Source organism: Penicillium subrubescens (genome assembly GCF_028828155.1).
Source record: "Penicillium subrubescens strain IBT 31985 chromosome Unknown utg000002l_segment0_segment0, whole genome shotgun sequence".
In the NCBI taxonomy this organism is placed as follows: domain Eukaryota; kingdom Fungi; phylum Ascomycota; class Eurotiomycetes; order Eurotiales; family Aspergillaceae; genus Penicillium; species Penicillium subrubescens.
In genome coordinates this window covers 6,113,892-6,138,561 of record NW_026643152.1, presented here as the reverse complement: position 1 = coordinate 6,138,561, position 24,670 = coordinate 6,113,892, and the positions used below count along the sequence as shown (strand labels likewise).

The 24,670-nt window shown below is 50.0% G+C and overlaps 7 protein-coding genes across 7 annotated transcripts; 4 read left to right on the top strand and 3 right to left on the bottom strand.

Moving 5' to 3' along the window:
- Positions 1–833: 833 nt before the first annotated feature.
- N7473_003544 (DUF3433 domain-containing protein) lies at positions 834–4,379 on the top strand (the record flags this gene model as incomplete). The annotated part of the gene is made up of 1 exon (XM_057149484.1): positions 834–4,379. The coding sequence occupies one exon, from the start codon at positions 834–836 to the stop codon at positions 4,377–4,379; it is 3,546 nt and encodes a 1,181-aa protein (XP_057013138.1).
- Positions 4,380–4,975: 596 nt separating this feature from the next.
- On the bottom strand, positions 4,976–6,160 carry N7473_003543 (lytic polysaccharide monooxygenase AA11 family protein; the record flags this gene model as incomplete). Its single annotated transcript, XM_057149483.1, has 1 exon — positions 4,976–6,160. One exon carries the CDS (start codon positions 6,158–6,160, stop codon positions 4,976–4,978), a length of 1,185 nt encoding a protein of 394 aa, XP_057013137.1.
- A 4,086-nt stretch (positions 6,161–10,246) lies between these two features.
- Positions 10,247–11,278, bottom strand: N7473_003542 (IMPACT family protein; the record flags this gene model as incomplete). Its single annotated transcript, XM_057149482.1, has 1 exon — positions 10,247–11,278. The coding sequence occupies one exon, from the start codon at positions 11,276–11,278 to the stop codon at positions 10,247–10,249; it is 1,032 nt and encodes a 343-aa protein (XP_057013136.1).
- A 380-nt stretch (positions 11,279–11,658) lies between these two features.
- On the bottom strand, positions 11,659–13,603 carry N7473_003541 (putative aromatic amino acid aminotransferase; the record flags this gene model as incomplete). The annotated part of the gene is made up of 3 exons (XM_057149481.1): positions 13,415–13,603; positions 12,784–13,342; positions 11,659–12,718 (listed from the first exon to the last, which is right to left on the bottom strand). The coding sequence occupies exons 1-3, from the start codon at positions 13,548–13,550 to the stop codon at positions 11,659–11,661; spliced, it is 1,755 nt and encodes a 584-aa protein (XP_057013135.1). The 5' UTR covers positions 13,551–13,603.
- A 2,339-nt stretch (positions 13,604–15,942) lies between these two features.
- N7473_003540 (LCCL domain-containing protein) lies at positions 15,943–18,090 on the top strand (the record flags this gene model as incomplete). Its single annotated transcript, XM_057149480.1, has 2 exons — positions 15,943–16,406; positions 16,473–18,090. The coding sequence occupies 2 exons, from the start codon at positions 15,943–15,945 to the stop codon at positions 18,088–18,090; spliced, it is 2,082 nt and encodes a 693-aa protein (XP_057013134.1).
- Positions 18,091–18,569: 479 nt separating this feature from the next.
- On the top strand, positions 18,570–21,361 carry N7473_003539 (uncharacterized protein; the record flags this gene model as incomplete). The annotated part of the gene is made up of 8 exons (XM_057149479.1): positions 18,570–18,632; positions 18,768–18,791; positions 18,856–18,977; positions 19,045–19,592; positions 19,641–19,939; positions 19,998–20,429; positions 20,492–20,733; positions 20,815–21,361. The coding sequence occupies 8 exons, from the start codon at positions 18,570–18,572 to the stop codon at positions 21,359–21,361; spliced, it is 2,277 nt and encodes a 758-aa protein (XP_057013133.1).
- Positions 21,362–22,311: 950 nt separating this feature from the next.
- N7473_003538 (putative lysophospholipase) lies at positions 22,312–24,143 on the top strand (the record flags this gene model as incomplete). Its single annotated transcript, XM_057149478.1, has 3 exons — positions 22,312–23,296; positions 23,363–23,727; positions 23,817–24,143. 3 exons carry the CDS (start codon positions 22,312–22,314, stop codon positions 24,141–24,143), a joined length of 1,677 nt encoding a protein of 558 aa, XP_057013132.1.
- Between the last annotated feature and the right edge of the window lie 527 nt (positions 24,144–24,670).

The following is a 24,670-nucleotide window of genomic DNA, read 5'->3' as shown; positions in this document are numbered from 1 at the left end:
TTACCCCACTTCAGCCACGTGACTTGACTGGAAGTATACCAGTATCCATATTTTCCACCTTCTTTTCCCAAGTTGATGATGAGACAATTTCGTTTCTTAAGGGAAGAAACTGTTGGTGAAGTAATTCTCCCGTGTCAGGCCAAGAGATTCATGAATGGGGTCACTATGGCAGTATGACTACTTTAAGGTGGTACAGATTCAATTTAACCATCACACATACCTCCGAGAGGCATACTCCTCCTAATTTAAGCAATCTGGTCTTTGGACACTCCATAAAATAAATCAAGATAGGCGACACAGCGAGTTACATTGAGGAGTCAAGCGTCCTGATATCTGGTGATCTACGACCCTCCGAGTCTCCTGAAACCTCCAGGGCTTCACATTCATGCGGCTAGGTGTCTTGGCCCTTTTGATCATCATAATAACGAAGCAGCGATAAACGGCTAGTTCAGAAACCTCGCATATCCAAAAGGTTACATCCTCATACTACTGGAGGAAATGCTGGATTCTACGCGCCCTAAGGGCGTTTCTGGGTTAACCGTGTTTCACAACCTCCTTAGGCTGAATTCTCGGTACCACCTGGGGCCGGCGCTTAATGTGCTGCACGGCCCTAGAGGAAGAAATGTTCGCGCGTTTACTCCCGCTGAAATTGGGATATATTCATAGCTCTAGGGTCAAATCCCTTTTATTTTGATCATTGTTCTTCTTTTCGAATGTCAGATCTATGTCACTCAAGACGCAACCTTATACCACCCTCTCGTCCAAGCTATAGCCTGTCGTGACGCGGGCGTTCTATACCGAGCTATAGAGTCACGCCAACGACTCCATCCGGCATGCTTTTTGAGATTATCAAGAAGCATGTGGGATTGCAGAATAATTCACAAGAGGATGGTTGGCGGCCATCCTACCTACGAAAACGGATATTGGCTCTCTTCGTGATCGCTTTCTGTACAATCATTGCTACACTCGAGGCGCTATACCAATCATCCGAAGCTCACGATGGCATTGCCGCTTCAACTGAAAGCCGCCATTATCTTTGGACATACGGACCGACCGCTATACTCACTATAATCGCTACTTTCTGGTCACGAGTTGAGTTCCAAGCAAAACACAATGCGCCATGGCAGTCAATGCTCGAAGGTCCTCAGCCAGCGGAAAAGAGTGTGCTCTTGGATTATACATCCGATATGCAACCGGTGGCATTGTGGAAAGCGTTTAAAAATAGGCACTTAATTGTATTCTCGGGTGTTGCGTGCTCTTTGCTTCTACAGCTCATGATCGTTTTTTCAACCGGTCTCTTTTCACTCGAAGAGGTCAAAGTTCACAAGCAAAATGTGACCATCCAACTTCATGACTTATTCAGTCCACATAACTCAACGCTTGATATTGTTGGTTCTCAGCCATACGACATAGTGAACGGCTTAGCATTTGACAATCTCGCCTACCCGCTTGGTACAAATGTCGACTTGACGTTCCAAGAATTTTCAGCTCCCAGTCTTCCCTCCAATGCCATAATCACTGCGCCTATAGACGGCTTGATGGCTGATCTGAACTGTGAAACGGCAAGTCTCGATATCGAAGGCTTGGAATGGTCAGAAGTTATTGATCAAGACACCGGTTCAGTCAGAAGTGCAACGCTAGTCCAACATTTCCGCTTGGCAACCTCATCGTGCACAGTTGACAACTTCAGTCAAGTAACACTTGGCGATAAGGAGATCACGCAAGCGGCGATCTTTCAATGGGGGCGTTGTAAAAATACCACCGACTCAAATGGCACTCGTGTTGTGGTAACCTTGGCCGAGCTCCACAAGAATACCAACACCGCTAAAAACACGACTGCCAACACTCGCCGTTTTCAACCTAAACATGAAGACACACTTCTACAATTGAATCGGTCCATAACGTTGATCTGCAAGCCAACTCTGTCTCGGGTCCAGCTGGAAGCTGAAGGAAACGCAACGGAAGCATCGTCCAATATCCAACTTCGCACGCTTGGAATTCAGGATGCAAACTTTCCAGAACTGACCGCCGGAGACCTCGCCGCATTTATTAATGACAATGTCAGCGATACCTCCGGATTTAGAGGCATTGAATATTTTAATCCTTTCGCGAAAGATGTATACGTGGATGATCAAATAAAGCTCGGGATGCTTCTCTCCCAGGAGACCACCACCATGGAGGCTCTCTGGCAGGATGATGGCCTGAAAAACGCGGCTGCAGCGTATTATAGAGCAATCACTGCCCAGCTGATGCATATGGGTCTCGTTCACAGACATGAGTCAACGACAAATGGCTCCGCACTTATGAATGAAAAACGGGTGTTAATGATGGAACTGCCTCTCCGCGTGATAGAGGCCTGTCTTGCAGTAACCATCTTGTTTACAATCTCGATGCTTTGGCTCGTTCCCCTCAAAACTACAGCAACCTGGAACTCGGCTCATATCTCGGCGATTGCAGCCATAACGGCGATCAGCGAAGACTTTAGATCGTCTCTCCGTGGGACTGGAGCAGCGCCAAACTCAGTACTTCAAACGCATCTTGTTGGGAAGAGCTATTACTCCCAGTCTACTTCCGAGGGTACATCGATTCAAATTGCAGAAGACACCCGCAGGAATTCAGCACCCGAAAAAAAAGTTGACAGGGAGTACCGCACGTGGAAACCATTTCCTAGTCTCTGGTTCCGCATAGCTATCTTTATTCTGGTTTGTTCAGCCATTGCGATGTTGGAAGTCTTGTTGCATCTTTCTCAGAAGAACGAAGGGCTGGGAAATGCAACTCCTGCCAATGAGTACACGCATTACTTGTGGACAGTTATCCCTGCTGGAATTATGACAGGATTCAGCCTTCTATTCGGTAGTATCGATTTCAATACGAGGTGTCTCGCTTCATACGCACATCTCAAGCGACCCAGGGGAGCTACTTATGAACAGTCCATGAGCTTGAGCTTCCTGGACTCCCATGGTGTCAACAACAGTCTGCGATCTCTTCGGCCTGGGCATTGGGCTGTGCTAGCAACCACTCTTGCTACTGGGGCTGCATGGTTCCTGACGATCGTGATCAGTGGTCTCTATTCCGCCATAGAAGTCCCTTCTCATACTTTGGTCAACTTTACGCGAGTTGGTGGATTCCCAGACCCCAGGACCATTCCTGGAGCTAAGGTGAACATCGAAGAGACGCAGGAAGTGGCAGGTATCCTCCTTTCGGAATACATTCTCCAGTATAACTTTAGCTTCCCTCGCTGGAGCTACGATGAACTTGCTCTTGCAAAGTTGTCGATGGACAACACCTCAACCAAAGCTGACGTGAACGGAACCTATGTGGATATTCGAGTTCCGGCCTTGAGAGCTGCTCCAGTCTGCCACTTTCTTAACGCCACGGATTTGAATGCAAACCTCACTCGCTATGCCTCTGGAAAAACCGTGTCCTATCAGCTCAGAGTCAACACGACCACATTGCCATGCCCTGGTAACAACACGGGGTATTCTGGACTGACCAATGTCTTCACAGTCAACAATCTGGAAGATGGGCCATTTGGATATTCGGTTGAGTCTGAATGCCACTCCAATAGTGGTCTAACCGGATCCTCTCACTATACTGAGACCTATATTTGGGGACATGTAAACTCCACTTCCGTGAAGTCTATCATGGGTATGAATTGCATACAATACGCCGAGACAGTGGATGTGATGACGCGATTTAAATTGCCAGATATGGACATTGATGAAAACCACCCTCCCGTACCTGATGAATCATCAGCAAAGCTGGCCCCGGATCTCTACACACCACTACCCGAGTGGTGGGCCCTGAATACAAATGGAGAATATCCAACTCTCGACGGCTTTTTCTACCTATTGATCGCGGGGAGATACGCCATCGCATCTGAAAATCTCAAAGATCCAGCAAAGAATGAAACAGTCATCAAAGCAATCAAGCATCAGCACAAGCTCATCCAAGCTCAACAATTCAACAATTACACTCGGAGTACCTCAAACGACAGTATGGAGCACGCACCTCTCCTTGGGAGCATCACCGACACGAATCGTGTAAGACTGATGCAGGACGCTACCTCGACCCGAATTCTAGAAGGCTTGTTGGGGGCTATACTTGTTCTCGGCATTCTCGGTACGGTCGTTTTGAATACTGATCATGTTCTGCCGAAAAATCCGTGCAGTATCGCATCTGTCGCGAGTCTTCTGGCCGACTCAAGTCTTCTGGACCAATTCGTACAAGGGCTGTGGGACCCGAATGACAAGTCGCTGCGCCAGACCTTTGCTGGTCGTCAATTTTACCTTGGTTGGTGGGAGCATGGGCCTTCAGATGGTACAGAGAATGGGAGGGTATTTACAATTGACCATGTATCAGCTGGGAAGGAAATGTGAGAGGAAGGGAGTTGAAATGTCCTTGAGATGATCATGTACATATATTGATTTCTGCAGCTTTATAAAAGAACAACGACGATGAATAATGACTATACCTACAATTATCGATACTCATCCTAATTAGGTTTACTCTAAATCTGAATGATAATAACCTTAACTCTGAGACTGACCTGTTGAGCTTGGCTTTTATTGTGCAGGGATCATCTAGCCCTATGGCTTGACCCCCAAGCTAAAACGATCGGCATCTAAACTATAGACATCATCGCTCAACAAAATATGCGTTGTCAAATTATGGCCGGAATTGTTGTCTAATATTAACGCAATGAAGAACAAACGATGGTTACTTAGAAAATGAATTCCATGAGTATCTCGAGCGATCCCACTCTTAAGAAGTCTCATCTGAAAAATGTACACGATGGAAGAAAAACACAAACATTGTGCAGCAGAATAAAAAAGGGTCCACCCTGAAGTGCGTAGTTCAGGAAAGGAAACGAACACAAGGAGAATGATGTGGTAAGAATACTGTGGGAGAAAAGAAGATGCCACAACTTCTGATACCAGCGAAACTGAATGCGCTATGCCTGGAGCATGTTGCTTCAAGCATGGTGGGAGTCACCGATGAAACGCTTCCGGAAGCGCATTGCGGAGACCTCACGGGCAGCCTTGACGGCAGAGATAGTGAGGTCGGCGCTCTTACCAGCGGTGCACTGAGTACCGGTGGCCATATTCTGAGTAGGAGTCCACTGTCCGTTGGCACAGCGCTGGAAGGAGCTACCAGCGACGCAATTCCAAGCACCCTCGGGGCTGCAGGAACCAGTCAGAGCACCCGAGTCACCCGAGCTGGAGGACGAGGGGGCGACTGGAGCAGTTGTGGAGACAGCCGGTTGAGGGATGCCGGGGACAGAGGTCTCAACTGGAGCACTGGTGGAGGTAGGGACGGGAGAGCCAGCCTGGGTTGAAGTCTCAGTAGGAGCGCTGCCCGCCGCGGTGGACGACGACGAGGAGGATCCGGAGCCGGAACCAGACGAGCCAGATGACCCAGAGCTAGTGTTACCATCACCGCCAAACTTGGGGGTACCGGAACAAGCGGCCTCACCCTCGGGGGCAAGGTTGGCGGGCTGGCCGTTGTAATCAACAGCGGTACCAGGCTGAGGGAAACGAATATCAATACCCTCCTTCGTAGTGCAGCCGTTGACGTTGGCAACGAACATTGGTGGGTAGTTGGCAGTGCGCTTCTCGACGACGGGCACTCTGTTGGATCGCTTGGCTGCAGAGTTTGTGATAGTGACAGGAGCACAGTTCATGTACATCTCACGGTTGCCGATACGGTTGAACCAGGTCCAGGCGAGAGTGTACTTGCCGGGGGCGAAATCCGTGGGGATTGTGTAGTTGAAGAAAGTAGGGTCCGCAGCACTGGCATCACCGCCCATGTTGCCGTCAACGTTAGCAGGGCAGCCGCCTTCGATGGACTGGATGACCTTCCAGGTAGTTGACTTGCTGGGGGCCCGATCCTCGGTCAAGCTGATCTGGCACGAGCCACCACCATGAGTGGCCTGGCCCTGAAGGTGGAGCTGCTGACGACTGCCACTCTCCATGATGTTTTCCGTCGTCACAGTGTAGGTGTCACCTCGAAGCTTGCAGGGGAAGTCACCACCCTCTGCCTCCAAAGGCGAGTTGTTAAGGGAGTCCTTGCCATAAGGGACGGGGTGAGTCATGAGCATGTGGGCGTTGGCCGCAGAGGCACCGAGGACGGCGACCAAGAAGGTTTTGGCGAGCATCATGTTGATGAAGAAGACTTTTGATGGTTCGACAGGGAAATTTAATATTGTAGATCCGATTCGTACCAGACGAAAGGGGTCAAATGGTAAAGGATTGGATGTTGGTAGTTGCGAGAGCGGAACAGACCAAGGCTTCCTGCGCCAGAAGAGTCAGTGGATGGGAAGGGGAAGAGCATGAGCATGAGGGTAGGCGATGTGATGTGTTTATAAAGTATTTCCTGGTGGACACTTCGCAGGGAGATGGGTGTATAGGCAGCGATGTAGGCTGCTGAGGGTTGGTAAAGGCATTGTTGGATTGCTGTAGGCATCCCTCTCTCATATCAAGTATGAGTTTGTTCCACCCTCCAGCTGAATCGGATATGTGAGGCAGCAACGAGGCAATCCCAAAATGGGATTGTATCTACAGTAGGGGTGCAAACATGACGAGATGGAAAGTTCCACAAAAATGCGATGCAATGCACAGTGAGGGAGAGATGCGTAGAAGAATACCTTTGTCAGAGATCAGAGCAGAGCTGTATCAAACAATCTCTGCTAAGCTTTTTTGTATCAAAGAGTCTCGGATAGACAATGACAATGAAGGACCAAATGTTATGGAATGTCTTGGAAGCGATGAGGTTCTAGAAGGAGTGTTGTAGTTCGCCACAGGCGATGACTACCAAGCAAAAGAAGAAGAGAAAGGAAGACAGGACTGGCCTGTTGGATGGTTTGTCGAACCGTGAAGGGAAGAATAAGGACTGAGATGAAAGACAGAAAAGAAAAGAAGGGAAAAAAAAAGAAGATGCGGCCATGGCGTGGAAGGGTTTTATATCCAACCTGCTCACTCAAACGTCCTCCTCGTCCTTTCCTCCACCTCTCTCTACAGTACCATATTTTCCTCTTCGCTTCCCGCCAGGATCAGTCAGGTACGACACAACGTAGGGTCGTGCACCCAGCAGGGCAGCAGCCAAGTAGGTACGGAGTCATGACGGACATCGCGGGCCTTGAATGGAGTACACAACGAGATCCGGTGGACACACGCTAATCAATCGGATACTCCCAAAGTTTACTCTCCTCCACAACCTCGCCAATCCAGCATGCTGAATGGCTTGCCCGATGATGGCACGCGTCGCGATAGTACAATATCGACGACCAGACGAGTGGAGACATAGATTCTCGAAAAGCTGGGATGTTTCAAGTGGTGCCTCCAAGCGTACAATTGCCAGATGACAACGGTGAGTGGTGGTGAAGTGGCAGACTGTCTTAGCCACTCAGAGGCTCGGATCGCGACCCCCGGACTGAGCAGATCGACCAGTCCCAGCGGCGAGGCGGCTGGTGAAGGAACCAACCACCGCGCAGACAACACTTCTGTCGGGATAAAACTGGCGCAAGGCACGATCATACTTCACATTTCTCCTTCCGACCAGAACTCGGCCAATTGCCAAGCGTCTCACCATCAACTTGGGTCCCAAAGACTCCATGTGCCTGGGCCGCCGACCGGTGGATTGGTTGTGGAGAATCCCTATGGTTGACGCCTCTGTTTCCTGTCAGCGGGCCAGGGGACGAATCAGGCTGCACAAGGTACAGAATGTACCACGCTGCACGACCATCTGGCATCGAATGTGTACCATTTGGACGTTGAAACTGGAGGTTGCAGTCGTGGCGAACGGAGGGCCTCGTTTGGCGGTTTCATAATTATCCCACGCTTTGCTGGGACGGTGGCAGCTCCACCCCTGTAGACTCACTAGTCTGCAGGGTTAGTCCCCCAGACGCTCGGCACTTTGCGTAGCCAACCGGCTGGCGCGCCTGCGATTGGCATCTCTCTACCCTTGTGTGCTACAAAAACTTTGAATCGTGATGACGCACCCTGCGAAGAAGAGCAGAAAACCACTGCTAGACACGATCACACACACACATTGTTAGAAGCAAGCCGCCCTCGCGCCCGTCACGCAGGTATTTTGACCTGGTCATTGTGTATACCTGAATGCCGCCCGGAGATTTTAACTGATGAAAAGACTAGTGACCCACAACGTCCGGCATTCACACCGACGATCAAGAGGCTGGAATTGCTCTTTGCCTTGAAAAAGACATTGTCCAGGGTCCAGAGACCTCCACCCTAGTGTTCTATCGCAGCCTCGGTTGACACCCAAAAGGACGGCTGGGATGGTGCGGCTTAGCGTGAAGATCGAGTGGATCTCGGAAAATGGAAGGTGTCAACCGAAGATGCCGCGAACCCTGTCCTTTGATTGTTTCAAAATTCTCGACATTTTCAGTACAGGCATCACATGTGCTGTTACTGTTGCTGTTAGACATGGATGTCTAAGGGGAAATGGTCGACTCTCCATGACGCACGATGTGACCTATCTTTTTGTCCTATTGTTTCTCTTTGTTTGGCGGATATTGATTCCGCACAGTACAGGACGATCTACAATTTTCATTCATGATTCATCAAAACAAAGGCCCATTCAAACAACACCACTCACGGTTTAACATTATCTTCCGGGACCCAGCGATCTCGTAACACCATGGAACACCGTGAGATCCAGAGAAAAGTCATATGCCAAGACCGTTTCAGATTGATAACAAACCCTCAGCCCAGGTCCCGAGGACTCGTCTTGCACGGCTTTTACCCTGTATTCTTCAATCATATATTCCCTGCAATTTCCCATCTCATCATTCTCATGAATAGTTTTCCCCGCCGCTTCATCTCGGTTAGGTCCGCCCTGCAACGAAAGTGGATATCCTAGCGGGGTTGTGGCGTAGGTTCGCAGCGGGTGTAGCATTGAATCAATCCACATTAGTAACGTTAATAAACTAGATATGGTGAAGCCCCTGCGATGATGATTTAGAGCTACAGTCGCAGGACTACGTCAAACCCCTGCTCTTGCTGAAGAGAGTTCATCCATCCCGTTCGGTTCCATGGTACGGTGGTAGTTTGATTAATCTCTATAAAAAAACTTGTTGATCATCGGACAAACCCCTCAACTACCTAGACTTGGCGTTGTCGAGATGCCTGTTTATCACAATCACAGACCTAAACCTTCTTCCTGGAAGCTACTTGCACGTCCTGTAGTCCCTATGGACCTGAATATGTGCAGCAAGCGTCTCTAGTAGTAACAGTTTCAAACTTAAGCAGTTACAGCTCTATCTCATGGTCCATGTCACTGTAGCACGAGTCGAAAGCGCTCTTTTGGACCTGAAAATCCCGCAAGACAAGCTAGATGCGCTTGACCCACGGTGTTTCCAATCCTGAATCGCATTATTGAGCTATCGAGATTCAAACACATTGTTGACTTCTGCCTGGTTTCATGGTCACATCGCTGCCAACGGAGCTGCAGGTGGGTAGTAGCATGGTGGAAATTAATCAATATCTTGGAGATGACACGGAAATTGTTCTAAGGTGGCGGGAAATTGTGTTGGGAGGTTAATATTGAGCGGACTCCATTCGTGAGGTAATGGGATGTTGTAGAGAGTCCACTGGTCGTGAAATCAGGCGACCCTCGAGGACGAACGGGGTCTACAAGATTCCCGTTGCTGGAAAGTCCGAACGGTTTCTCAATTTCTTTTTCTCAAGACTGACGTGGGCGGTTGCTCAGCAGGGCATCAGCTGCCCGGAAGTACTCAGAATATCTAATTCGACTCTAACGCTTATGGAGCCTTGAGGTAACAGGGGCCGTTGGCGGTCAGAGACACTCGAAACATGTGCCATATTGCATACATGAGCAGCTTGTACGCAAGAAGGTGAGCGCGAAGCAGAATCAAGTCGTTTATTTCCTCGTGGATGACACGAGGTCTGCTTGAGAGCTTTTTTCGCGCATCGCAGCTTGCTGTTTAGGTACTCTGAAGTCCATTGAGTGACACTACTGGCAAAGGCATCCGATCTTTTCGCGGGAAAATGTATTTCGTTGTTGCAGAAGTATTCCTCGCTTGATTTCTTTCCAGAAAGTGATTCTCGCCAATCCGGGAGATGTATATACGGAACTTCCTCCCGTGCTAGAATTTCATCCCAACGGCCGACAGGGCTAGATATTCTTTTGACGCCCAGAGAGAGACCCTGGCTCATGACTGGAAGCAATCATATAAGCGTGCTGTACATGCCTAGCAATGGCTGGCTCATTTCTTTCCCTTCTTCTTGCCCTTATCAGGACCAGCCGTATTATCATCCCGCGTGAAACCACCCTTGACCAAAGCATCGCGACCAACATCATTAATGAGTCTGAACCGCGCAGGCCCTAGATGAATTCCGCCGTACCATCGCGATACAACGACGAGGACATTCCAAACATCCATCAATTGCATCACATGAAGTAAGCGGGCACCTGCAGCCGTTTCCCCATCATCGTCGTAATCCTGGACCACCGTCTCCGCCGCATCAGAATCAGAGCTCTTATCCGAGGCGCGAGGCTCGCCGTCCTTCTTTTGCTTAATACGCCAAGCACTGATATTGTGTGTCGCCACTGCAACTTTCTTATCTGTCGCTGTCAGATGGTCGAGGAAAGTCTGCGCCTGCGCTAGACTCGTTACTCGGACTGCTCGGGCGAGGAACACGGACTTTTTTTCCGTCACCACATCGGAGAGGATCCAATCAGGGGGATTATTAAGTCCGAATGTATCTTGTAAAGATAGAGATGCAAAGCTTTCTGTTGCTTGTTTTGTGGCTGCTCCATTGGAACTCCTCGTTTGATTAGACGTGTGGCCAGTCGTGACAGGAAAGTCTGTCGTCTCGGCGTCCTTGCTTCCACCAATATTCAATTCCGGGAATACCTCCACCGCTTCACTGATCACATCGAACAAGCAGACAGCGCCGGGTTGCCATGTCCGCTGTACGATATCTTCCAGCACGTCCACGGCAATTTTACCTTCCCCGCGCGCCGCAGTCGACGCAGTCCCAAGAACTATAGGCTGTGTCTCGGGATATGTGGCGCCAAACCCGAGACGAAAAGAGAGATGCGATTGGCCAGGTATCTGGAGTGTCACCGTTGTTTGCGCCTCGTCGCTAGATGATCCGGAACTTCCCAGATCGAGGGTACTGGATTGCGCTGTCGGTGCGCGGGTCACCGTGATGGTGTCGGGTTCGTAGATGGCATTGATGGCTTCAATTTCCTCGGCAAGCTCTCGATTCCGTAGGTCGTCCAGCTCCGACATTGCTCGTGTGACTGGCTAGGTGAAGATTGCGAATTCCCCTCCTCGTGCGGAGAAACTGGGATCCCCACACTGGAATCCTCAGGCAGTAAGGCATCAGTTTCTAGTGCCTGAGTGGATCTGTCGATATAGCAAGCCACTTTGTGTCAAAGGACGTTCGTCTGTTATTATCAAGTAGCCTGATATGAAGGTGTAGAGTATGAAGGAAGTGCGTGCTCATTATCGGATTAAGATTCATCAATTTAACTGACAAGAAATATGTCAAGGACTCGCTGTTCTAAGCTTCTTAAAGTTAGATTACCGCCCTGGAAATTGCTCCGTAGATACCTAGAGGGAGAATAGTTGAAGATCCACCTCTATGACAGACGAAGTATCAGAGATTATTAACATCCAGGGCCCACAAAGTTAATCCCTGAATTCAACTGCATCGACTGCATCGCCAGAGTCTCATCATCGTCATCCAAGCCATCTAGATTCTCCCGCTTCCAGAACGATCGGAAACCTTCAACAAGCCTGCGAGTGAAAGGCGAGACGTCCTCAGGGTCCATTGGCGCAAAAGCCACACGGATATACCGGTGCTCTTTTTCAGCAGACTTTGGCCCAGCCGCAAATATCTGGCCCGGCGCAACCAGACACAAATGCGGCTTCTTTGTGAGATGTATCCAGAAAGCCTTGGACAATTTTCTCTCGCTGTATTTAGTCCGCAATGGATGGGTCTCAAGACGTATCTCAACCCAAGCGAACATGCCGCCCTTGGGCCAGACGAAGTCATACATCTGTACCCGGTCGACTACCTCCCAGTCATTGACATGGTCAACAGTTGATGACTTTTCGGGGCTCTCAGAGAACAGATACTTGTTCTCTTCCAGGACGCTGCACATATCATTCATGCGCCTCTCATAGCCTCCACGTAGTCCTTCCAGCCAGCGAACCCACCCATCCATGCGCCAGCTAGAGACTTCTTGCTTCATCAAAGCAAGAGCTCCTTTCTCCTTCAGCTGTTCCCCGATAATTGTCTGGGCAATTATAGACTGCACGAAACCCGAGGGCTGCTGCGTTGTAACCTCGGTGATGCGAGTAATCCGCTCGATAACCGCAGGCTGCGCAGTGATCCAGCCCAGACGACTGCCGGGAGCAATAGTCTTGGAGAAAGTGTCGAGCCGCACAACTCGTCCTTCGGTATCAATTGACAGGTACGAAGGCAACAAAGAGTCTAAGAAAGCATAGCCCGAAGATTTGCCCTCGGCATTGTAGCTCCGATTATAGGGCGTGGGCTCTGTCGAGGCACCCCGATAACGGGACTCCTTCTCGTATGCGGAGGGGAACTGCAAGTTCCAGTACGGATCATCTTCCACCATAATCACGTCATATTTCTGACAGAGCGCGTAGATTTCTTTTCTCCGCTCAATGGACAAGTTTCCTCCCGTGGGATTCTGGCCAATCCTGTCAAGGCGTTAGCATATTTGGTCATTCATTGCGAAAACCGCGCAAGTAGAATCGCAACTCACGTCACAGTGTACATGAGATGTGGACGTCTTCCACGTCGGAAGTCCCAATTTTCCAGCACGTCTTTCAGGCCACCTTTTCCGTACGCTAGCATACCCTGACCATCTACGGCCACGGTGACAGTATTCAGGCCTCGCGGCTGGATGGTCTGAATGGCAGTCATATAGGTGAACTCCTCACATAGCACGCCTTCGCGCTGCTGAATCCAGTCCCGGTCGGGATTCCAGATATTAGTGAATAGCTCAACGGCTTTAGAGAAGCCGTCAGTATTGCCGCATGACATGATGATCTCGGGACCTCCTTCGTAGGGGACATTGGGATGGAGATGGTCCCGAACGAACTGTCGCAGGAACGAGAAAATTGGCGGGTAGCCTTCGGCAGTGCCATACTGTAAAGCAGTAGTCAAGTCGATTTTACGTGTTAGATCAGGTGTCTGAACTTCTTTTGGGATGACTACCCGGTCGGCTTTGGTGTCATCTTTGTTGGATGGCTGGAGACGCTGAGGTCGGGCGACGGTCGCTTCGAGAGTATCGTACGGGAAATATGAAGGGTGTGGTAAGCCTGTAAGGAAGTATAGCAGGTTAGCCGAGGCTTATGGTTACACAGAGATACAGAGCCCTATCGTGTATATACCTCCGGCAAAATTGGCGATGTTGGGGATTGCAAAGTACTTGTAGAAGCTCTTTACGCTGCTCGGATTGCGATTCTTGGATGCATACGAGTAGTGGTGCGACAAGTCTAACGGTTGTGGAGATGTGACGGCTGACATGACGATCGCTGCAGCTCAACGGGCGTGCATATGTCCACGTTTGATAAGGTGAGGGATGGCAAAAAACCAAGAAAATATCAGAAGAAAGAGTAAAGTGAAACTATCTCGAGGGAGCAAAACATACTAAAATATCCGATTTCTAATCTCCACGAAACCTGCTACATCCCCCCGCACCGTTTGGCCGTGGGCGTCCGAGTGCTTGATAAGCACCGTCACCATTTGGGCCTGGTGGGCCACGGAAGGCGTAGTCGGAACGAAGCGTCCTTAGAAGGATCTCAGTAGAGCTATAGGGCAGAGATAAGAATGAAAGAGGCTACTAAGATGTCTGATCAAAGTATCGCGTATACTGGTACACTTCATATACAGCAATAGATTAGGATCTTTCTCCCTTCTTCTCTTCTCGATTGTTTCCAAGTTCTTTGCATCCACACGCTAGTGCATCATAGTCCTAAATCGGACCCAATTACTGGATCGTATTGCAAAATTTGCTATATCTCATTATGATGTATCTATTCAATTGTCTGAGACAATGCCGGTCAGACGAGCCACGGATGATGATCTCGCCCTAGGCTATCGTTATTCAAAATCATACCGTCGAAGAATGCCTTGAGAGACCGCCAGAGCTGCTAGTCCCTTGATCATGACTTCCTCACCAATGACACTGTTCGATGTCCCAAATGAGCTGCTTCTAGAAATCATGCGCTCCCTGGGATATGCTTCCCGCCTTCATCTATCTCAAAGTTGTTCCTTTTTTCAGAGCCAGGGTGGCCGGTGTGACACCAAAAGTGAGTACCTTCTCCTGCTGAGTAGCAACTACCTACATCACTCTGATCGATTACAACCGGAATCTTACATTTCCAGAAACAACAAATACTTCTCTTGCTATAAATGTCTGAAGTTGCGTCCTCGGAGAAGGTTTGACGACAAACAAGTACAGCAGGAGCGTGAGAAAGGTGGAAGTGAGAGTGACCGCCGATACTGTGTCGATTGCGGAATACGAAGAGGGTGGTACAGGATGTACAAGATATTCCATATAGATGGGCTCACTTATTTTGTGTGCAAGTTATGCAGAAATATATTCGGCTTACCTATAGACTTTTATTGTGGAATTTGTGACACCGGCCACCATTGCTTTGAGACAGGGCAGTGTTCTATCAATATTGCACAGACTCTCTGACTTCTCATGCCCATATTGCCGGAGACTTCGTAAAATACAAAAGGGCATAGGTTTCGAAGCAATTTGGACTCATACACAAACTTCAATTTCTGAGATCTAAGCTGCCGAAGACTATGAGAACTGAATCGCGCTGGATAGCAAGATGACCATATTGACCTCAGCTTTGTCGCTCTCGCTCTAATTTCCTTGCCTTACTAACTTGAATCTCTTACTCTACTTGTCTGCTCCCGCACCCTCCTGTCTCTACTAGTTCTTGTCTGCGTTGTTCTTGCTTCACTTCAAGCCGCTTATATACAAATCAGATTGAATTCATTTGGCTCCACATCTGCCTAATATGCAGTTCATACATCTAGTTCTCTAGCAGAAGATTGAATTCGTTCACATGTCTGTATCTATGAGTGTCACGATCAACCCTGGAGGAATTGGTTCGAAAACAGGAGAACCGTAATAGGTCCAGTCGGAGTGGTCCGAGAAATAAGCGCTATATGTAAGCGATGAGACTTGAATTAATTATAATAGTGGTGTATATCTATACTTATTGTGTACTTCTGCAATTTATTCTCTTAAGTACCTTTTTCGCCTCTATCAGGCACAGAAAGGTGCCCTTGCGGGGAAATCTGAGATGGCCATTGATCATCCTTCCATGCGTCGCACCGGCCTGCATTAGTGCTGGCCCAGTGTTGATTTGACTTGAACCCCCCAACAAGCCTCATCATTTTCATACAGTGCATCAATACTTCTACAGCCTATTTAGCCTTTTATGCAGAAACTGAATAACGTGGAATAAGAATGTGAACATTCTTCTTTGGGGGCCACCGCGTGCACCTTTGCCACTGGGTCACAGGATCAACGCTGATTGGCTGTCAGTCAAGCAGCACCGCCCTTCTTCATCTTCCCTTCTTTCATCCATTCTTCTTTCTCTTTCTCTTTCACTTTCACCTCCACTTTCTCAATTATTGCCGTCTTTATACATAGTGGACCTTTCATACACACTTTACACTTTATTTCTGTCCTTTTTTTCTGATCTTCGAATCCCCGCGTCACGAGGTCTGCTTCATGGCTTGGTGACCCTGGTGATCCTCCGCCTTGCGAATCCACTTTTTGGAGATCTCCACTGGCGCCTAGCGCCGACCGCTCCAACACCGACATCATAGTCGTTCGTTCGTTTCTTTCTCTCGACATTTCGGTCTATTCCTTTACAGTCACCCTTCAACCATGATAGGAGAGGGTCGCGACGAGGCCGCTCGCCTCTATGTTCCCCCGCTACTCGAAGATGACGAGAACCCCATCAATCCGGACGCTTCCGAGGATTTCCCGCCGCCTGATGTCGAAGCCGGTAGCGCCCTACCCATCTGGTTGCAAGAGTCGTCCAAATCCTTTCGCTGGCGCTGGGTACCGCTACCCTTGAGAAAGGCCGGTCGCGCAACTGTGAATTGGATCAAGGGACCTGATCCCCCACATATGCTCTTGCTGAAGCCGCTGTTCCCGCGTCTGCAAGAGCTGCCAGTACAGTACCTGGAACACTTCTTCCCGAAGCGAAAGCAAAAGATAGCGCTCTTGCTACTGCTCTACACATCGTGGTTCCTACCGTGGTTCCTGGTTCTTCTGCATTCGCGCTCCTCGGGTTATATCGAAGGATACGGCCAGCTACAGACCCTCTCATGCGCTACGAATTTCTGGTATGTACTGATATGGTTCCCCACTCGACAGTGATTGAATTGCGCTGACATGAATGACTGATATAGGGCATTTGACAACGGATGTGGTCTCAATGGAAACGACTGCCGTCCCTTCTCTGCCTCGACTGTGGCTTTCCGATGCCCCGCAAACTGCCGTGATACAAAGCTGCTAGAACCGCATGTCGTGGGAAATCAGACCTTCAACTACCAAGGCCTCGTGGTCGGTGGTTCGCTGCCGGGGTCTGACGATCGTGCGATCTACCGTGCTGATAGTTTCGTCTGTCAGGCTGCCATTCATGCTGGAGTTGTCTCGAACGATGGTGGCTGCGGTGTTGCGAAGCTCGAAGGCGCGGCGCACTCTTTTCCGTCTGTGAAACAGAATGGGATTCTATCAGAGTCCTTCCCGTCAACATTTCCCAAGTCCTTCAGTTTTCCCGAACTCTCCTCATCCCAATCGAATTGCCCAGCTGATCCGCGCTGGTCGCTTCTCGGGGTGACTGGTGCGGCAGTCGGAATCCTGTGGCTTTTCTGCACTTCGCCCCCTGTCCTTTTCTTCAGTGCATTTTTCATGGTATTTTGCCATACAGGTTTGGTCGCTGATCCGCCATCCTATCCTTATCTGTCCGACCTTGTTTCTACTCTCCTTTCTCGACTGTTGCCTGCAGCATTTGTGATTTACGTTCTATACAAGTTCTGTGCAGCTCCCCTTCTCCAGCCGATAAGATCGCCTATCTATCAACTGGAAAAGCTTCTTTTGTTTCTCCCGATGCTTTTCATCGGAGCCTTGAACAATTACACATTTGCACGATTGATACCCCTTCAGCGTTTGACGCCAATGGATATTCAGCAACAGCCTGGCGCAAAACTGGCCCTTGCCTTGGTCGTTCCAACTGTGCTTACCATCGTTCTCACCCAAGCGTGGCAAATTCGACAGGGTGGTCTGCTCCCACGCTACCTCAAGATTTACTGCACCATGGGGCTGATCATCTTGATCCTGCTCCCGCTGCCTGGTCTCCGGCTTCGAATTCATCATTACATCCTCGCCATTCTGCTTATGCCAGGCACTGCCTTCCCTACTCGCCCCTCGCTGGCCTACCAAGGATTGCTCCTCGGTCTTTTCATCAACGGCGTTGCTCGCTGGGGATTTGCTTCTATCATTGAGACCCCCGCCGCTTTGGGAGAACTGGCCCCAGGGCGTGCAGGTCACGGATGGTGGGGTTCCACATACCCCAACGTCACTGCTTCTTCTGTTCAAGTTTCATTACCAGAGCCAGGGTCCAGTTTCACGCACCGCGGCAATGGAAACATCACCTTCGCTCTATGGGAACACGACCGAATGACCGACCTCGCCGTAGATGGAATTTCTGTGCTGCTCAATGACGTGGAACGCTGGCGTGGCTATCTTGATGAAAATAAAGCAGGCGAATTCACCTGGCACCGGCATGGTCATGATGGGCTGGAGCTGAGCAAGATGCCATTCCTCGAGCCTCGTGGGGTCGACAGCCTTGAACTTGAGGCCCAGTCTGTCTTGCTAGGCAATGATGATTCGGACGAAGATGACGAACCCGAGGTCCTTTTTTTCCGGTTTGCTTTCTTGCGCGGTGCTGAGGCTGGCATTTACGGCCCTGCTGGCGTTTGGGCTAACGACGGGACATGGGTTCCACCGCGTTCTCCCAAACAATAGCTTGGTCGTCTTGTGCCTTGGCCAATTGTGATTTTCCATTTTCCGTTCTTTGCTGGATAGATCATTTTAAAACGGTGGTATGTGTGTGCTGGACGCGCTCTGCCCATTGGAGTGTAGACCTGGCGAACTGCGTTCCCCAGCCGGGCCACGCTCTTTGACGACTGCGTTACGCCGAATGAACATATCATGAACTTGTCGATAGTTTTGATCTCCGACATTCCCTGTATTTACCATAGATTGCAAACATTCATAGTAGAATCTTTGATAGACATCTTCAACTCTCCAGATCTTAAGGATCATGATGGTCTGACATTTCCGTCGTTGACTCCGGAGCCACGTGATCTTGTCCTTCTGCCTACGCCGACCTTTCAGCAGGCAGCCTCAGTTCCGCCCGCACAAACTAGAGTCGATGCCAGAGGCTCCAGCAACCTCGAGGAACAGACGCAACTTGGTGATTAGTGGCCATATACATCCCTGCTATGGATACCGATGGTTCCGACCGCGAGGAGCGCGAGACGCCAAGCGCTATGACCCGACGTGCGGTATGTACAGTACTCCACTTCCCCCAGGCCATGGAGAAATTGGAAGAATCAAAAATCAGAAATCAAGCTATTGGCGCAAAAAGTGAAGTGTTACATCCAATGCAGTGGTGGTCGCTGACCAATATTCTCGTTTAGTGTGACCAATGCCGTACTCGGAAGGTATATATGCCTCTGCCTGCATGATCCTTGTCCGGGTTTACATTGAATTTAACAATCGTCACAGATTCGATGTGACAAGCGTGTTCCATGTTCGAACTGTCGTAGCTCGAACATCACTTGTCGATCTACGGGCGAAGGACAGAGGCCGTCCGAGCCCCGGCGTCGTGTATTGATTTCTAGCCAGTAGTATGTGACTCATGTCGAACCCCCTCCCTGGTCAGGGTGATTGTTTGTCGCTAACAGGTCTCAACAGTGAGAAGAAGATTGATCTTATCGAAGAGCGTCTTGGCGGCGTCGAAGAGACATTACAGCGCCTCGGGGGCATTGAGCAGGCTCTTCGAGAGCTGTTAATCTCGTCCCGACACCAGGGCGTTGGTAGCACTGCTAAATTCTCCGCATCATCTCTATCATCGCCCGATACTCTGGCCCGATCGCAATCCTCAGCGCCCAAGCAAGATCATGCAGATTCAAAAGCCCCTGGGTACACCTCTAACGCTGCTATCGAGCAGCATGACTCAGGTTCTACATTCGAAGGGAATTCCTCTCTAGCGGCTCATTCCGCTTATGCAAAGGAATTTCTGGAATCGGCTGTTTCACACAGTACACCTGAAATGTTCTCTAGCCCGAAGATCAACGAGGCCCTCTCATCACTGAAGCAGATTGTTGAAATGCAAAGTAAACAGCGAGATTCTGGAACGCAGAGAGGTCAACTTTCCAGTCGATTGGGCGCTCGCTGTGACATACGCGAGTTGGAAATGCCACCTTTGCCGGTTGTCTTGACAGTGTTGAAAAAAGCTAAAGGTATGAACATAGACCGATCATGAGTTGCATGATTCTGATTGAATGCAGAAAACCCGCCGGCCTTGTTTGGGGGCTATATCCCTTTCTTCTCGGTGGACTATTTCATCTCCCGGTGTCAGGAAGTCTACTTTGCGACAGAGGATTACTCCGACGCAACATTCATCATAGCTAACTTCGGCCTCTATGGTATCTTTGTCGAATTTGGATTCTGCGAGAAGGAGCCTGCCACCCGAGACGAGTACCAGCGGTATGTCCAGGTCTGCAAAGATAACTTGGAGGCGGCATTGGCAAATTTGAATATTCTTATGCCAGTCACTATGGACTCTGTCGTGGCACTCGCTGTTGGTGTGAGTTCTCCCACGTGTGGCCCTTAGACTAGCCTGGACCAGTCACTGATGAAAATAGGCACTTCATGGAATCGAAATTTCAAAGCCATCCGTTAGCTGGACTCTTGCATCAACAGCTATTCACATGTGCCAAACTTTGGGATACAATCGTCTTTCCTCTATGGAGCATGATCCTCCCGAACTCCAACACCGGAAGCAGGACATTTTCTGGTCTGTATACACAATTATGAATTTGATGTCGCTGCGCTTGGGACGTGCTTCGGTGGTACAAGCCTGCGACGTGGATATACCTTCGCCATTCGAATGCTTCCCGAACATGGGCGTATGGAGCATGGTCTGCGCTCTATGGGCCAGACAGGCCGTTATCCAGAACAACATATACACAAATTTGTACAGTCCAGCCGCATTGAACCAGCCAGAAAGTGAACGTGTGATGCATGCTCGACAGTTGGCTATTGAGATGAAGAGAGATATCCTTGAGCCTTTTGATGTAAGCGGATCCCCTTCACTTCCACTGTGCGGTATAATTTGATACTTATTTGTTGCAAACAGCAAATTTTGAATGCCGACTGGAATATTTCTGAAGTCGATTATATCTACCTTCGCTCTGATGGAGTCAGTCGACTGGCAATTTTGACTTTGATATACCGCGCTATCCCCGTTGAGCCTGGCTCATCTAGCACCTTTATCCCGGAGTGTATTGAGACGGCCAGAGCAACGTTGGAGCTTCATCAGGTATGCATAGGCAGTCTCAAAGAAGCTTCCGAGAATCTGCGTTGCTCATATATGCATTGGTAAGTATCTCAATCGGTTTCTATGAACCCTCATCCTCCAATTTCTCATCATTTCCTTATCTCCCCTCTAACCTTAACCAGGGCCATTTTCCTCTCCCCATTCGTCCCCTTCATCGTCATATTCTGCCACGTCGTCACAACATCCGACAGCAAAGATCTCACCCGGCTCGAAGACTTCGTCGCCTCTCTTCTCCCCCTGTGCCGCTTCTCCCAATCAATCGACCGCCTCCATAACCTCTGCTCAGTCCTCAGCACAGTCGCCCGCCTCTACGTCGAAGCGAAGTCACGAAAACAAGCCGGCGAGGACCAGAACATGGCGTCCGTAGGCCAGGAATTCGACGCCTATTTGAGTGCACTTGGATTAGCACCTGGAAACGCGATTGCGAATAATCCATGGGGGGCGTTGCAGCCGGATGGTTCGGCTATGACTGCTAGTATGGCGGACCCGTCGCTCCAAGCATCTGGGTTTGGGAATCCGGCTGTGCCAACTCAGGGTCAAGTCCAAGGTCAGGATATATCTGTGGTGGAGATGTCGCAGGCGGCACAGCTGGGGAGTTGGTTCTCTGGTAATCAGTACATGATGGGGTTGTTGGAGGAGGATATGTTTCAGATCAATAATCCTACTTGATCCTGACTTTCAAAAAGGGAAATATATATTGTGTACAGAAACGATTTTAATAATGCCTAAAATATAACATCTTTTTCCTAGAATCTGATGAAATTCCAGTGTAATCTAGTCCTTTCTTATCTTTGACCTCAACAGAAATAGCATACCGCCCTTTAAAAGCAGTTAGACCAGGGCATAGTTGGCAAAGATAAGAGACAAGAAAAAGCAAAGATAACCAGCACGTGGTGTGCCCTCCTTCCTGGTTGTTTGATTGCACCTAAATCCAGCAATTCCCCTTCTTTTTACTCTTCTTCCAATTTCAATCTCTTTTTTCTTTATGTCTCTCTCACAACATCAACTTTCCTCTCACTTGATAATCACCAAAATTACACCCTCGGAGCCACTCCGTCACCTCCTTGCAATGCCGTTGGCCCAACCAGCAGCGAAGTGGATCTGGGTTTTAAAGTTGGCCCAGCCCGTGAAAATCTCTCTCCAATAAGATGTCCGTACGTAATACGATCGGAGTCGATTTGGGGTTTTCGGCCAAAAGACTCAATCACCATCTTCGTCTTGGAGAAGCTGTGCATGACCGTGGAGTTTTTTTATTTTTTTTTCTTTCTTTTTTTTTCACTCACTTCGAGCCGGGATCTATTATTATCAACTAGAACGGGAAGAATTACAGTATCAGGAACAGCGAGTGGAAGAAAAAATTTCTGACACAACGTCATCTCCCCGCAATTCACCGAGAGTTGAGCAGCGATTGCGGAATTTTCTTGGAGGGGCCGTTTGGGGTTATCGTCGGCTTTGATTGTACCTGTTGTGTTCAGTAAGTGTTGCCGTTGAGAACCGCCTTGAGATATTCGCATTCAAGGTCGTTGTTTATTGTGTCGATTTTGGTCTGACTTGCTTCAGCACTTGCAGCTCTGCTTTGATCTTCCTTACGCTCTTATCACCTCTGAGCGATATTCACAATGGGCACCATGGAGACATCCTCCTTCAGTCCGGGGCTCCAGAGTCCCCCAGAGCTCGCGATCCTGGAGTCGAGAGTGTTGATCATCATGACCGGAGGCACAATCTGCATGCAACCTTCGCCACATGGTTTCATCCCTGCTAGAGGATTCCAAGAGAACTGCATGGCAAGGGTGCCCTGTTTCAACGATGGCTCTGCCCCTGCCGAGATGGACGTGGTGACTAAAGGAGGACGCGATATCACTCCTCATCCCAGTCTCCGCACACCGGTCACCACCTACGGCCGCCAGGTGCGCTACACTGTCTACGAATTCAAGGAGCTCCTCGATAGTAGCTCTATCAATGCCAAGGGCTGGGCAGAGATTGCGCAGACCATCTTCCAGAACTACACTTTCTTCGATGGATTTGTCGTTCTGCACGGAACCGATAGTCTGGCGTATAGTTGCTCCGCGCTGAGCTTCATGCTGCAGAACCTGGGAAAGCCCGTGGTGCTCACGGGTTCTCAGGCGCCCATGCTGGAACTTCAGAACGACGCTACCGATAACTTGCTCGGGTCTTTGGTAGTGGCAGGTCATTTCATGATTCCCGAGGTGTGCTTGTACTTTAACAACAAGCTCTTCCGGGGAAATCGCACTACCAAGGTAGCCGCCAGTGACTTTTCTGCCTTTGATGCGCCCAACTGCCCGCCGCTGGCCGTGACCACTTCGATGCGAACCAATGTGAACTGGGACATGGTCCATCGGCCGACCACCTTGGAGCACTTCCGGATTCAGACGAACCTGGATACGGCCCATGTCGCGTGCCTTCGTATCTTCCCCGGTATCAAACCGGAGATGGTCGATGCAGTCTTGAAGCTGGATGCCCTCCGTGGCTTGGTGTTGGAGACCTTTGGCGCAGGTAATGCCCCATCTGGTCAAGACAACGCCATGATCAACGTGTTGGCCGCCGCCATTCGACGTGGAATCGTGATTGTCAACGTGACTCAATGTGAGCTATATCAAGTCCCTGACCTATATGAGAGCAAGAATGCTAACGGTAATTTTTTCCGCTTAGGTCTGACAGGTAGTGTCAGCCCCGTGTATGCCACAGGGATGAGCCTTTCCCGGGCGGGCGTCGTCGCAGGCCTCGACATGACGACGGAGGCAGCGTTGACGAAACTGGCATACCTGCTCGCGTTACCAGACTCCACCCCGGAATCTGTGGCCAAGAACATGTCAGTTTCCCTTCGGGGCGAGTTGACCGAGTCATCGCTGCCCGTCTTCCGTCATCCGGACGGCGCGCTACCCGAGCGTGTGCAGACACTGACGGCAATGGGTTACGCCATTGCGCAAGGCGATCTCGAACGGGTCCAGACGATCCTCAAGACAGAACATCACTGGCTGCTTAATGATGCAGACTATTCTGGAAACACGCCTATCGTAAGTGAAGCCTCAAAAACAGTTTTTCTTTTTGAGTTGCCAAATTGCGTCAGGTTGCTTTTTGCTTGCATGCTGACTTTTTTTTCCAGCACCTGGCGGCTACTTCCCCTGCCATTTCGATTCTCCACTTCTTGCTATCGCATGGTGGCTCCGTTCACTTGCGCAATCGTAACGGACGTACCCCGCTGTTCCTGGCGGCCAACGCGGGCCTATCAGAGCACGTCATGCTCTTGCGGAAATCTGGTGCTCATTTACACTCTGATGAGCGACCGGCGGCCGAGCTCCTGGCCCGGCGGCGTCCCGGGGTCTGGGGTTTAGCGGGCATTGACCCACGTGAGAACAGCCAGCGGGAGATGGACGAGGATGATCAAAGCGCCGGGCGCAGTCGGACCTTGCTGGCTGGGTCAGCACCGTGAATGGGGGAAATAAGAGCAATCAGCATTCGCCGAATGACCACTCGAAGGGAGTGAGTGTGAGAAAGAGAGGGCCAAGGGCAAGGGGGAAAAACAACAACAACATCATCATCAACCAGCACAACCACGTAGGCAATCCCCGACGTCTCCGAATTCGCAATCCACGAATCGGCTCACATCTCACATGTCTCTCTTCCCAATCTGTGAGGCAACCGGAGGAGGGATTTCACGCCGGTCACATCATCGCGGGTAGTACAGCGTGTGCGCGAACGATATGCTAAGCGCAACGATCACGCCAGAAAGACATGGAACGAATGGGTGCCTGTCATTGGGTGTGTGGCATTTTGATGTCCGCGGAGATCGTGGCCCTACGGCCCCTACCGCAGTACCGTTGGGGAAGTGGGAGCAAAGGAGGAAAGGAGGAGGAGGAGAGGGGGCCCAGCCCAGTTACCAAGTGGATACCCACCTCCAACACGAATCCACGATAGACCAGCGACTCAGCGAGTGAGTAACGCAGTTCACGGAGCGCT